This window comes from Bubalus bubalis, chromosome X (assembly GCF_019923935.1).
Source record: "Bubalus bubalis isolate 160015118507 breed Murrah chromosome X, NDDB_SH_1, whole genome shotgun sequence".
Lineage (NCBI taxonomy): Eukaryota > Metazoa > Chordata > Mammalia > Artiodactyla > Bovidae > Bubalus > Bubalus bubalis.
This window is the reverse complement of record NC_059181.1, coordinates 9,365,624-9,377,726: the sequence shown is the minus strand read 5'-3', so window position 1 is coordinate 9,377,726 and position 12,103 is coordinate 9,365,624. Positions and strand designations below refer to the sequence as shown.

Genomic DNA, 12,103 nt, shown 5'->3' with positions numbered 1-12,103 from the left:
GAAAGCTTTTTTATTGCTCTTTGCTCTTCTTTGGAACTCTGCATTCAGATGGATATATCTTTCCTTTTCTCCTTTGCCTTTCACTTCTCTTCTTTTCTCAGCTATTTGTAAGGCCTCCTCAGACAACCATTTTGCATTTTTGCATTTCTTCTTCTTGGTCTCTACCTTACATCATGGCAAATCAGTCATAATTATGTATATATATATTCGCACCCTCTTGAACCTTCCCCCCACCCCCATCCCACTCCTCCAGGTTGTCACAGAGCACCAGGCGGGGCTCCCTGAGTTATGTAGCGGCTTCCCACTAGTTATCTGTTATACATACGATAGTGTATATATGTTGATGCTATTTTCTAAATTTATCCTAGCCTCTCCTTCCCCTGCTTTGTCCACAAGTCTGTTCTCTACATCTGAGTCTCTAATTCTTCTCTCTAAAGAGCTTACTCTGTTGATTTTTAGCTGAGTTCACATTAGTACATTTTGACAGCAAATAGGGAGTAATTAAGACTTTTATAGAAATCATTTGGCCATATTTATCTTATCACAAGTGTGGCGGGAGGTTCTTCTGCTGGTTTCTCTGGCATGATTGTGTCAGAAGACATGAGCAATAGGAGGGCTCTCTGGAAGTATTACAGCACCCTAATGATGTATGGGGTCGCAAAGAGTCAGACACTACTGAGCAACTAAATTGAACCGAACTGAACTGAATGATGTATAGAAGATCTCCCTAATGATGTATAGAAAAGTGTTTCTTTCCCTGCATCCACACTAATATTGGATTTAATAATTAATATTTTTTCCAGTTTCAGGGATAAAAAACCTCATCTTAATTCTAAACAAAAACAGTAGGATCCTTTTGGAAAGAAATTTGCCTGAGCAGATGTCCCTGGGATGTTTTTATAAGGTTCCATTTAGTGCAGCATTTCTTGGGCATATTTTATACTAATAGTAATAAATGTTGAAAGTAATAAAATGTTCCTTTTGGATTTGCATGAATAATTTTCCATTCTCAAAATTAAAATTTTAGTAGGAAGTTATAAGCCCTATACTAAGCCAAGTTATTTATATAGTTTGTCATAAAGATGTTTCTAATTAAAGAAAAATCTTAATTTAAATTCTCCTTTATTTGAGTAGGTTATCATTTTAGTGGTTGGGACGTATTTTTGAGTTTTGATTGCCACCAAGCATCTTAAAGAATGAGCATTTCCCTATTGCACATTGCACAGAAAATATTTCTGGAATTTATCTTTAGAATTAAGGACATTATCCATTTGGCCAGAATGTCAGCTCCAAACCATTCCTAATCAGATAGTCAAAAATAAATCTATTTATTGTTTGTTGCTTTCTTTCTTGCCTTTAGGATCCTGAGAGAAGCCACTTTGTCCTAATTGCTGGGGAGCCATTAAAAGAACCAGTTGTCCAGCATGGTAAGCCACAAATGATGGCGATTTTCTTGGTTGGTTTTCATTTCTTTGAAAGCAGAGTACATCTATAGTAATGCTGGGAAGAACAGCTTGATTTTTGTCCTCTCTCTATCTACAAAGTTGAGGATTTTGTTTCATTTCTCTATTGTCAAAGGAAAACATACACGTGGTATTTATTTCTATATTCATGCTCTCTTTCAAGAAACATTTCTTGAGTATCCATCATGTGTAGGACATGGAGGTTTGAACCTTGGGGGGACCAAAAACAGTATTTTTTTTATGTTGTGTCAAGAGAGTTTCAACTTAAAAGATTTTATGGTCTACTGGGGAGTTGAATACCATTTTTATCTTTACCAAAAATAGATTTCTTTGTTTTTCTTTTTGGCTATACCACACAGCTTGTGGGATCTTCGTTCCCAGTGACTGAACCTGGGTCCATGCAGTGAACGTGCTGAGAGTCCTAACCACTGGGCCACCAGGGAATTCCCATAACAGTGATTTCAATATTGTCCTTATACTTTATTGTCTTATTAGTGAAAAATAGGAATGTCTTAGGAATATTTCTTTGGAAGTTTCTAAAATATTTGAATCAATCTTAGTTAATTGGGGGAAAAAAACAAATATAGGGAATTCCCTGGTGCCAGTGGTTAGGACTCTGCACTTTCACTGTTGAGGACCTGCGTTCAACCCCTGATCGGGGAACTAAAATATCACCATGGCCAAGCCATGCAGCGTGGCAAATAAATAAATAAAAACCAACCAAACCAAATAAATAAATAAAGACATAAGAAGATAAACAACAAGGGCTTACTGTATAGCACAGGAAACTATAGTCAATATTCTATAATAGACCATGATGGAAAGAATGTAAAAAAGAATATATGTGTGTATATGTATATGTATCACTGAATCACTTTGTTATACAGGAGAAATTAACACAAAATTGTAAATAAACTATAATACAACAAAACAAATAGAGATAACTGTGGTATAGTAGAAATAGGACTGTACTTGGAGGCAGAAAATCCTGAAATAGGTACTCATAATAGTCACTTCAGTTCTTTGTCTTGACTTCTTCAAAATGTTGTTGTTTGATTAAATGAGGAACATCTAAAAGTACCTAGAACTCAATCTATTGTTTAGATAAATGCCACAAAGCATAGTGTACATCCACTTACCTAATTATTAAATTTAACATGCATTAAAATCCCATTACGTTACCTTGCCTTGGCTAATGATACGCACAGTGATTTCAGAAAAAAAAAACGACCCAACTGGTCATAAATTTAAAGAAAACTGATTATTTTTAAAATATTCATTTTTGTTCTATTAGTAATTTAAGAGCCAAGCATTTAATTTTACCCCACTTAGACCATAGCATTTGACCTGGATTTTGCAGGCTTCTGATTTCCACTCCAAAAGTTCATGGTTCTCATTTTCTTTTATCTTGATTGAACAGCCCTGAAATAGTTTGTTTTTCTGGAAGAAGCCTGCAGACAAATTGAGTAGGATCACCATCTTTATTAATAGCAGCTAGAATTTAGGTGGGAAAAGAATGTGTGGGATGGAAAGCTTCTAAGTTAAGCAAGGTCCTGCATCAGTGATGAAAACCAAGAATCCAGCTACAATAGGGGACGGGCCAGAGGAGTGGGACCGCCTGTAGCCACCCTCCATTCAGCTCCCATGAGTCCTCTCCGAGGCTTGGGACTGGGGGATACTGGGCGTGCTGGCACGCACAAACTTAGATTAACCAACAACATAGAGATGGCCCCCGAAATCTCAGTTAGTGAGAGGCAAAGCATTCTCCTGGTTTATTTTCTGTTACCTTTTTCAAACCCAGAATATTTCCTTTTACCTGGGCATGTTTGAAGACCACCACAACCATCTCTTGACTATTTGGGAAGCAGTACTAGTTGATGAGGAAAACAGAACCCAGATGTTCCACTTCTTTACATAACAAGTACTTGGGTAGCACTGTCTGCTAAGAGGTGTGTTGGCCACATAGCTGGATTCACACTCAAGCTGTTCAATTCCAGCCCCCCAGCCTTCTGCCTCTCCCTGTGCCTGGTTGCCCCTTCTCTGTCCTGTGGCTTCTGTGACAGAAAGTAATTGTTAGTGGTGGAGCTGGGATTTGAACCCTAGTCTCCTAAACCCTTGTCTTGTGCATCTTGTGCATCTCCACTATAGGAAGTTTCTCCATAATGAGAAATTAAACTCACTATTTTTATTACAGTAGAGGGAGGGAGTTCAAAGACTTAATTAGAGGAGAGATGAAATGTGTAGGTTAAAAGAGGTTTGATAGGATTATACATAACTAGCAAATAATTTTCTTGTTCATAACCCTTACATGTATTAAAAAACATGCTTTCTGGGGGATATAGTGTACAACATGGTGACTATAGTCAATAACACTGTACTGCATATTTGGAAGTTGCTAAGAGAATAGATCTTAAAAGTTCTCATCACAAGAAAAAAATTCTGTTATTATGTGTGCTAATAGATAATAACTAGACTTATTGTGATCATTTCCCAATGTATGCAAATACCAAATAATTATGTTGTACTGGAAACTTATATAATGCTGTATGTGAGTTATACCTGAATTTCAGAAAAATAAATTAATGTAGTTATATACTATTCCCGCCCCACCAAAAGGGCTTCCCAATTGGCACTAGTGATAAAGAATTCGCCTGGTAATGCAGGAGATGTAAGAGATGCGGATTTGATCCCTGAGTTGGGAAGATCCCCTGGAGGAGGGCATGGCAACCCACGCCAGTATCCTTGCCTGGAGAATTCCATGCAGAGGAGCTTGGTGGGCTACAGTCCATAGGGTTGTAAGGAGTCGGATACGATTGAGGGACTTAGCGTGCACACATTCCCCGCCACCAGACCCCCCCCAAAAAAAGAAAAACAAAAACATGCACCTTCTGGTTTCAGTTTTCTTCTTAAGGATTTGAGATGAGCTTCCTTACCTTGGCTTTGGAGGGCTCACGCTTCCAGTGATTACCTTGTTTCTCAAAGTGTGGCCCTTGAACCAGCAGCATCAGCATCACTGGAGAGAGAGAAATGCAGAGTCTCAGACCTCACTCCAGACCTTCTGGTTCAGAATCTGCATTTTAATAAGATTCCCAGGTGATTCACATGCACATTATGATTTGAGAAGCACAGCAGAATACCCCAGAGAAATGTCAAAATGGAAGCCCAGAAGTATACTGTTTGTACAGAAAAGGAATTGGGGGAGGAGAGAGGCGCTTCACAAGTCCCATCTCTAGCAAAACTGTGATGTGCAGAAAGTCACTCCTTGGCCCAGTACCTGCTCTCATTTTCTGAGTTCCATTTCCCTTTCTTTTCTGTATCCTTTAAAAGTTGATTTTTCCAGGATGCCCTCTAGAATTTATTATTTATTTTGCATATGTGGGCTCTCTCATTTTTCCTACCTGGTATAGTCCACATCTCCAGATGAACTTTCTCTTGTGAGCCCCAGAACCCTGTTTCCAACAATGTACTGAGCACCTCTGCCAGGAAGCTATCTGACTGTCTCCAGTGCCTTCATGCCAGAATATCCAGAACTGAGCTCCTTGCCCTACCCACAGCTTCCTGTGTCTCGTGTCTCAGATATCCTTAAACAATTCCACCATCAACTCAGCCTCCCAAGCCAGACATCTTCTCTACCCTGATGCCAAAGGTGTCTTCTCCGAACTGCACATCAGATCACAGTGCTGTCTACTTAACTCTTCGATGATTCCCGATCACCTGTGGAATTATGTCCAAACGTCTTCCGAGAGATCGAGTTCAAAACCCAGAGTGGTCTGGCCTGTTCCTCCTTATCAGATGCTGACCCCTTTGTTTCCCTCTTCGAGCCTTCCTTCCAGCACTGTGCTCCATTGTCACTGCCTCCCGCATGCTAGTCCTGAAAATGCCTCTGCCCCATGTCTGCCTGTTTGGACATCACCGTGTTTATCAATTCTGTCCTGGGCTCCTCCTCCTCCCCTTTCTGTGTTAATTCTTTGAATTTTCCATACTTTTGTCATTCTGTTTGTCACATTGTTTTGTAATAATTTGTTTTCATATCTGTCTGTGTGATAGATTTGAGGTCCTTGAGGGGAGAGCGTCTGTCATTCAGCTTTATGTCTCTAGCTCCCAGCACCATGTTCATTATTCAATAAGTGAAAGTGAAGTCACTCAGTCGTGTCCGACTCTTTGCGATCCCGTGGACTATAGCCCACCAGGCTCCTCTGTCCATGGGATTCTCCAGGCAAGAATACTGGAGTGGGTTGCCATTTCCTTCTCCAGGGGATCTTCCCGACCCAGGGATCGAACCCAGGTCTCCCGCATTGCAGGCAGACGCTTTAACCTCTGAGCCACCAGGGAAGCCCTATATATAAGTGCACAATAAATGCTAGATGGATAAGTCATTAAATGAATGAATTTAGATGCCTGCTACCTGTTTTCCCTTTCTCTTGCCATCCTGTACCTTGCAGTCTTTCAAAAGGCCTCAATATCATCAAGGCATGTGATATTGAATCTTCCTTCTCAAGTGCTAAACCAAAGTGAATCCCAAATCTGTGCTGATATGCTAACAGTAATTAAGAAGTTTGACTGTGTTATTCATTCTAAGTACTAAGTTATGTTTTAATCTGGGTCTCTCAGAGAAAAGCCTCTTAGACGAAGCACTTTGTAAAAGGCTCCTGATGAAACGTCTGCATGCTAGGGCAAGAGATATACTGAATGGACAAATCTGTCAACTGCTTTCAAGACACTGCCAATGCCATATAAGAGCTGGCCCTGTTTATCCAACAGATGTTGGAGGTGACACAGTCTAAGACAATACCCTTTTGCTCCTACAGTATGTGAAGAGAGGGAAAGAGACAGACATTTTGCCTCTTGGTTGATGAGAAGAGGACTTCTACACCTTTAACAAAAGCCAAGTTCAAACCTAGGAATTAGACAAATTGTGACCCATGGGCCAAATCTGTCCACTACATGTTTTTGTAGATAAAGTTTTATTGGAACACGCCATCCCTAGTCACTTGTATATTGTCTATGACTGCTTTTGTGCTTCAACAGAAGAGTTGAGTGGTTGAAACAGACATGGTTTGACCCACAAAATCTAAAATATATACTATCTGGCCTAAGTGTACTGACCCCTGGAGAATCCAAAATGTGATGTCTTCTTGACTTGAAAATTTTGTAATTTAGTGTCTGTCAGGTGCTACTAATTTTAAGAAACGACTTGGACCCCTCACATAAGGACACGGCCTCATATACTGTGCAGATACCAACACTGTGACGAGATTTGCCAATTTTTAAAAATCAGTTCAGTTCTTGATATCAGTTAATTCAATTCTATACAACTGACAACAATAAATCTTAAAAGTTCTCTTCACAAGAAAAAAAAATTCTGTAACTATGGATGGTGACAGATGTTAAGTAACCTAACGTAGCAATCATTTCCCAATATATACAAATATCAAATCGTTATGCTGTATGCCTGAAACTAATATAATGTTGTGTGTCCAGTATACTTCCATAAAAAAGATAAAGAGGATAAAGAGAAGTAACAACTACAAAAATAGTTACAATAGAACCAAACCTGAGAATGTTGCAAATAAAAACATTGTCATTGCTGATGACAGCCTGGAGTGGATGAGTGAGCTAAAATTGCATTTGTTTATCTGAAGTTTGTTCATTATAATCATAAACAATCCTAGTCAAGAAACTTGTCCTACAGTCCTCAGGGATCGGGTGCTGTGAAAATAACCTTGTTCAGATATGCCTGAGTTTGTTTCAAATTAAGAAGTACAGAAGCACGTACCATTTTCACAGTAGAAAAAAATGTTCTCATCCCCTGGAACTTTCTGAACGTCTCTTTTCTGCTCTAGGTCCGTTTGTGATGAACACAGATGAAGAGATTTCTCAGGCCATTCTTGATTTCAGAAATGCGAAAAACGGCTTTGAAAGAGCCAAAACCTGGAAATCAAAGATCGGAAACTAGTGACAAGCGTAAGGGCAGCTCTGACTGCCTTCTAGAATGTTGCCCTTTGTGACATCCACCCATTTAGTGTATGCAGTTTCCAAGGCTGACTTCGCCAGTGTTTGTAAAGAATTCCACACTCAAGTGATAACATGATTTTTTTTTTTAAATATAGCACTGTGTGTAAGATATTTCCTGGCCCAAGCAAATAAACCTAATTGTTGCTTGTCTAAAAATCAGTGGTGTTCATTTCAACCTAAATTACTAAGCTTCTGTTAAAAAATTTTTGTATATGTTTACCTTTCCACAGATGTGTGCCTGTTTTGTCATCTTTGTGCCTGTGTGTTTTTTAAAGCATATTTGATTACTTTCTGTGTGTCTCACTGATATAGGTGTGTGTGCATCTGAGGTCTCTTTCTGAGCAATGCAGTTTGCATGCCTATGTGCTGGGGTTGGTTTCATGTTACAGGTTATCTGCATTAAAGTAACAGCAGTTCTGAGCGCTTCAGTCAGTTTTCAAAACTGCCCCGCTATTGGTAGGGACACGACAGGATTACGGCCAAGACTTCCCTGCTTTTTCTGCCAAAATCTGTGTCAGATTTAAGACACATGCTCCTGCACGCTTCCATGAGGGTTGTGAAAAAAGTTTGAATCCACAATTGGGTCCCAGCCTTCTGTAGCTGCAAACATAGGTGGCCGCACCACCTCCTTATAAAACAACTTGAACCTGGGCATAGGGTGGAAAGCTTTTTGATTTTTTTAATTTGCTGGACATGAAATGGATTTAGAGTGCTTTCTCACTTCAAGTAGAAGACATGTCCACTTCCTGATTATTTTTGGAGCATGAGAACATTTACAATTTTTTTCATCTCTCTCCCCCTTCCATAAGATTGCACAGAAACGCACCTTGACTAATTGATTTTGATCACAACTGATTACTTGTTTTTCCCTGTGAACTCTTGGGGTTTCGAACTTTCCTTCTGGAGAATGCCTTTTGAACCAGTTTGCTCTAGCTGCCTGATGTCAACTGCTTGGTGATCAGTGGATACTGAATACAGAATATTCAGAATGTACAGACAGTGGGCAGTGGTGAATATTTTCATGATGTCTTCTCTGCAGTTGGTGCAGGGCTCCAGTTATGAACGTGGACCAGTGAAGGTAGGTGAGCTCAATTTCTCATGCGATGCAGATGTCTAAGTTGGCTTATGCAGAGGATGCTTTCTTTGCCCCCACTATTTCTGAGATAATAGAAAAATGCAGAACACTGCTAATAGTGGGTAGGATATGTCCTGTACTTGTTAATGAGTATTCTGTTTCTTAAGCTTATTCAGATTCTTGCCATGAGTTTTTAAAAATGCTTAGGGTAGGAGGCTTTTGGAGATATAATAGGACATGAATGGACATTCTGGAATCTTTTCAGATAGGAAAGTTTCCCCTTAACTGTATATGCAGATGGCACAGTAATTTTTTTTATTGGAGTATAGTTATTTACAATGTTGCATTAATTTCTACTGTACCACAGTGATTTTTCTAAGAAAGCATTGATTTGTTTTTATGACACAGAAAACTTTGTGGGCTGTTTATTTTCAGGTCATCTGTGAACAGCAAACATTCCTTTTTTTAGTTAGTTTAGTTAGTTAACTTCTTCTGTAAATCAAAAACTGCTGTGCTTTCTGCAGACATTTTCTCTCTGGTTTTCCAAATTACCCTTTCTACCATGTAGAAAAATCTTTTTGTGGACGTCGTTTTGGTCCTTTGCTTTTTGAAATGTGTGTAAAACTCAGCCATAATCGAATATTGGATTCTATCAGCAAGCATCAAATAGCACCCAATGAATTGAGAGTAATACAAAAAAATTAACTGGGATGTGACTGACTGAGCATGAGTTCACCCAGTTTTATGCATTTCACAGTTTATATTGTTGTTCTCAGCTTTTGATTTTGAAAATGGTTAAGATATAATTGCTTTGACCAAAGTGGTGCTAAATCATTATTGATTTAAGAATCTCTGGCCATGAACAATCAACGTGGACTTGAGTTTTTGTAGCTGTTGTTAGGACATGCATTTTCAGGAAGGGTGATATCGCCCCCAACAGGGGAAAATTGTCCTTGGGGACAAAAACGTCTTACTCTTATGTATAAAGCACAGATGTACATACAGTAGAGAAAGAGATACACTGTATTTCTGGGAAGATTGACCTCTGTGTTAGAGGTAGAGAGCCACCTTGCCAGCAAGCAACACCTTTCCAACTTTCCAAATTCCAAACGGACACAAGAGGGATCACAGTCGTTCAGCTCCACTTCAGCGCCACCAGCCTGGAGTTGGGATCTCAGTGGCAGATTGCAGGTAAACTGGAATCCCATTTTGAGCCTCAGGGACAGGAGGTAAAATGAGACTTGTTTGAAGCAAGTAAGGCTTTTCAGGCTGTTCAGCTGTTTTTAAGTCCACAAAACTCAGGAATCCTTTAGGTGTGTTTGGTTTATGGAGGTTCCTAACCACCTCCAGGCCCCACATGGGGTTTTAAAATATTTTCTTTTTACTTTGAAACTTCAGTTGCCTCGGTATAAGAGGAGACTGAATAGTTGGAAAGAAGTCACATCCTTTAGGTTGTTCGGCTCTTTTAAACAGCAAAGACACAATTCTTCAGTTGTCCTGGGCACAGTGAGGTTTTAAATGTATCAGGGACTTCCCTGGTGGCCCAGTGGTTAGGACTCAGTGCTGTCACTGCCAAGGGCCCAAGTTCAATTCCTGGTCAGGGAACTAAGATCCCACAGGCCATGTGACATGGCCAAAAAAAGTTTCAGATTTACTGCCAGAAGTTTTATTAATTGTATTAAACAGTTTATTTAATAGGGCACTGGAAGAAAGCAGTTGAATTTGAATGTGATAGAAAATACGTCTTTACACAGGGAACATGCAGTGTTATATGCTTAGTGATACCATTAGCAATTTTTTTTCATATATATCCAGATTGCCTTCAAAAAGGGAAGCTCTGTATAGTGAGCTTTGATCCACCCAACACCTAGCTCAATTAAATCTTTCTGATGTGAAGAAAAGACGTGCATACAGTTACACAGAAGTTTGGGCACAGATGTGAGTGGGTGGTGAAGGCTCAGGAGGTACATTGTACTGGTTGTTATACTTTTTCTTTTCCCCCATAATTTTCTCTTAAGAGAAAAATCCAAGAAGAAATATGTTTCTTAATGTTCTTGTTTAAATCAAAATTTACCACAAAAGCATATTCAGGGTAGTAATGGTTTGGACACTGGAATATGAATGTATTTTGTGCTTGTTGAGATAAAACTATTTCATTTATTATAAGATGTGTCCAGGGTCCTCCTTGGTGGCTGGTCCCTGAGTGTGATCTCTAACCTTCCTCTCTTCCGACTACCTCTTTTTCTGAAAGGTTGCCCTTCACCCAGTCTTCACTTTCTAGCCTTGAACATTCTGCTGTTTTTTCAGCTTAGACCAGCAGTGCCTGTAGTACAGTTATACGAGTCTGTGAATATTCTTTTTCCTGCAGTAACTGTGCAAACGGCTGCCAGTATCCCCGACAGTTGTGCTCACTGCCATTTGAGTGTAAGGCCTCCTGATTTCATGAGTCTTGCCACTTGTACTTAGCTGCTTGGGGTCAGCACTGCCTGGAATTTGTGAACTGAGAAAAATCTGCTGGAAAGTCTCAACTCAAATCTACTGTTCAGCTGATAAGTTTTTCAATCTGAGCAGAATATGTTTTCTTCTAGAAATAAGGTTAACCCAATCCTTCTTTCTGACTCACCAGTATAATCAGAGTAACCATCTAGATATGGGATTTATTTCTGTCTGTTGTCTCCAGCTTTTATATATGTTGGGGTAGTCATGTACAGTTGCATAGGGCGTGCAGTGAACAGCTCTAGGACCCTCCATCCACCTGGTCTCATATCTGTATATGATAACTTTGGGTACAGTATTGTATACTCTGGGCTTTTGATTAATAAATATCTGTAACCTCACTGTCCTGTCATTTGCATCCATCTTCTGGCCAGTACTATTTCTAGTATATTTGATAAGCATTTCTTGTCACCAGGAGTCTTGGCACCCCCTTAAGTCACTAAGGGAAGCCATCTGCCATAAATCTTTTCAAGTCACTGAGGCAGACATTCCAATAGAAGTGACAAAGGGTTCATTCCGGGTCCTGGTAGGTTTGGCTAACTCTTTTCTGATAAAATTGGTTTCCTTCTCCCCTGTGCTACCTTCCAGCCCCCTCTTTCATAACCTCACTGGCAGGAGAATATTGTTGAGTGGTAGAGTCATTCAGACTCTGCCTAAGATGGGAACAAGTCCAAGACCCACAGGAATGTAGGGCACCTCTAACTTCCATGAGAAGCCACATGGCTCGCAAATTTATAACCTTGTGTCACTTGTCTTCCCCTGAAATCATCTCTAGAGGTAACTGAATAACAAAGACTGAGGTGCACCTTCCATATTTAACTCCAGGAAGCAGACTGGCCCTCACTGGCCTCCGTAGGTCATGCGCAAGGAAGTTCCTTGACTTTGCTGCTAGTCAGATGGCCTGGTGAGCTCATGTCCGGTTTCCTCTCAGGCATAGTCCTTGGCACAAAGGACATTTGAAATATTTTCCATTAATTTCTTCTTCATTTATGACCATATAGGTAAATGTATTGAATTACATGCTTCTGTACACAGAGGTCTTCTCTCCTAGTCA

The 12,103-nt window shown here is 39.8% G+C and overlaps 2 protein-coding genes across 6 annotated transcripts in view; both read left to right on the top strand.

Annotated features, from left to right (window-relative positions):
• The window catches only part of PIR (pirin), a 97,760-nt gene extending 90,126 nt beyond the window's left edge, over positions 1-7,634 (top strand). For all 3 annotated transcript variants that reach the window (XM_044937185.1, XM_006067076.3, XM_044937184.1), the window contains 2 exons: positions 1,361-1,427; positions 7,307-7,634. In XM_044937185.1, the coding sequence (XP_044793120.1) occupies positions 1,361-1,427; positions 7,307-7,419 (180 nt within the window). In that variant the 3' untranslated portion in view covers positions 7,420-7,634. The remainder of the gene's footprint in view (positions 1-1,360; positions 1,428-7,306) is intronic.
• A 132-nt stretch (positions 7,635-7,766) lies between these two features.
• VEGFD (vascular endothelial growth factor D) overlaps positions 7,767-12,103 on the top strand; it is a 49,586-nt gene continuing 45,249 nt past the window's right edge. For 2 of the 3 annotated variants that reach the window (XM_044937179.2, XM_006067075.4), the window contains exon 1: positions 7,767-8,556. In XM_044937179.2, the coding sequence (XP_044793114.2) occupies positions 8,467-8,556 (90 nt within the window). In that variant the 5' untranslated portion in view covers positions 7,767-8,466. Of the gene's footprint in view, positions 8,557-8,621; positions 9,745-12,103 lie in introns of those variants that run through there. The other variant, XM_044937180.2, reaches the window with a different exon arrangement.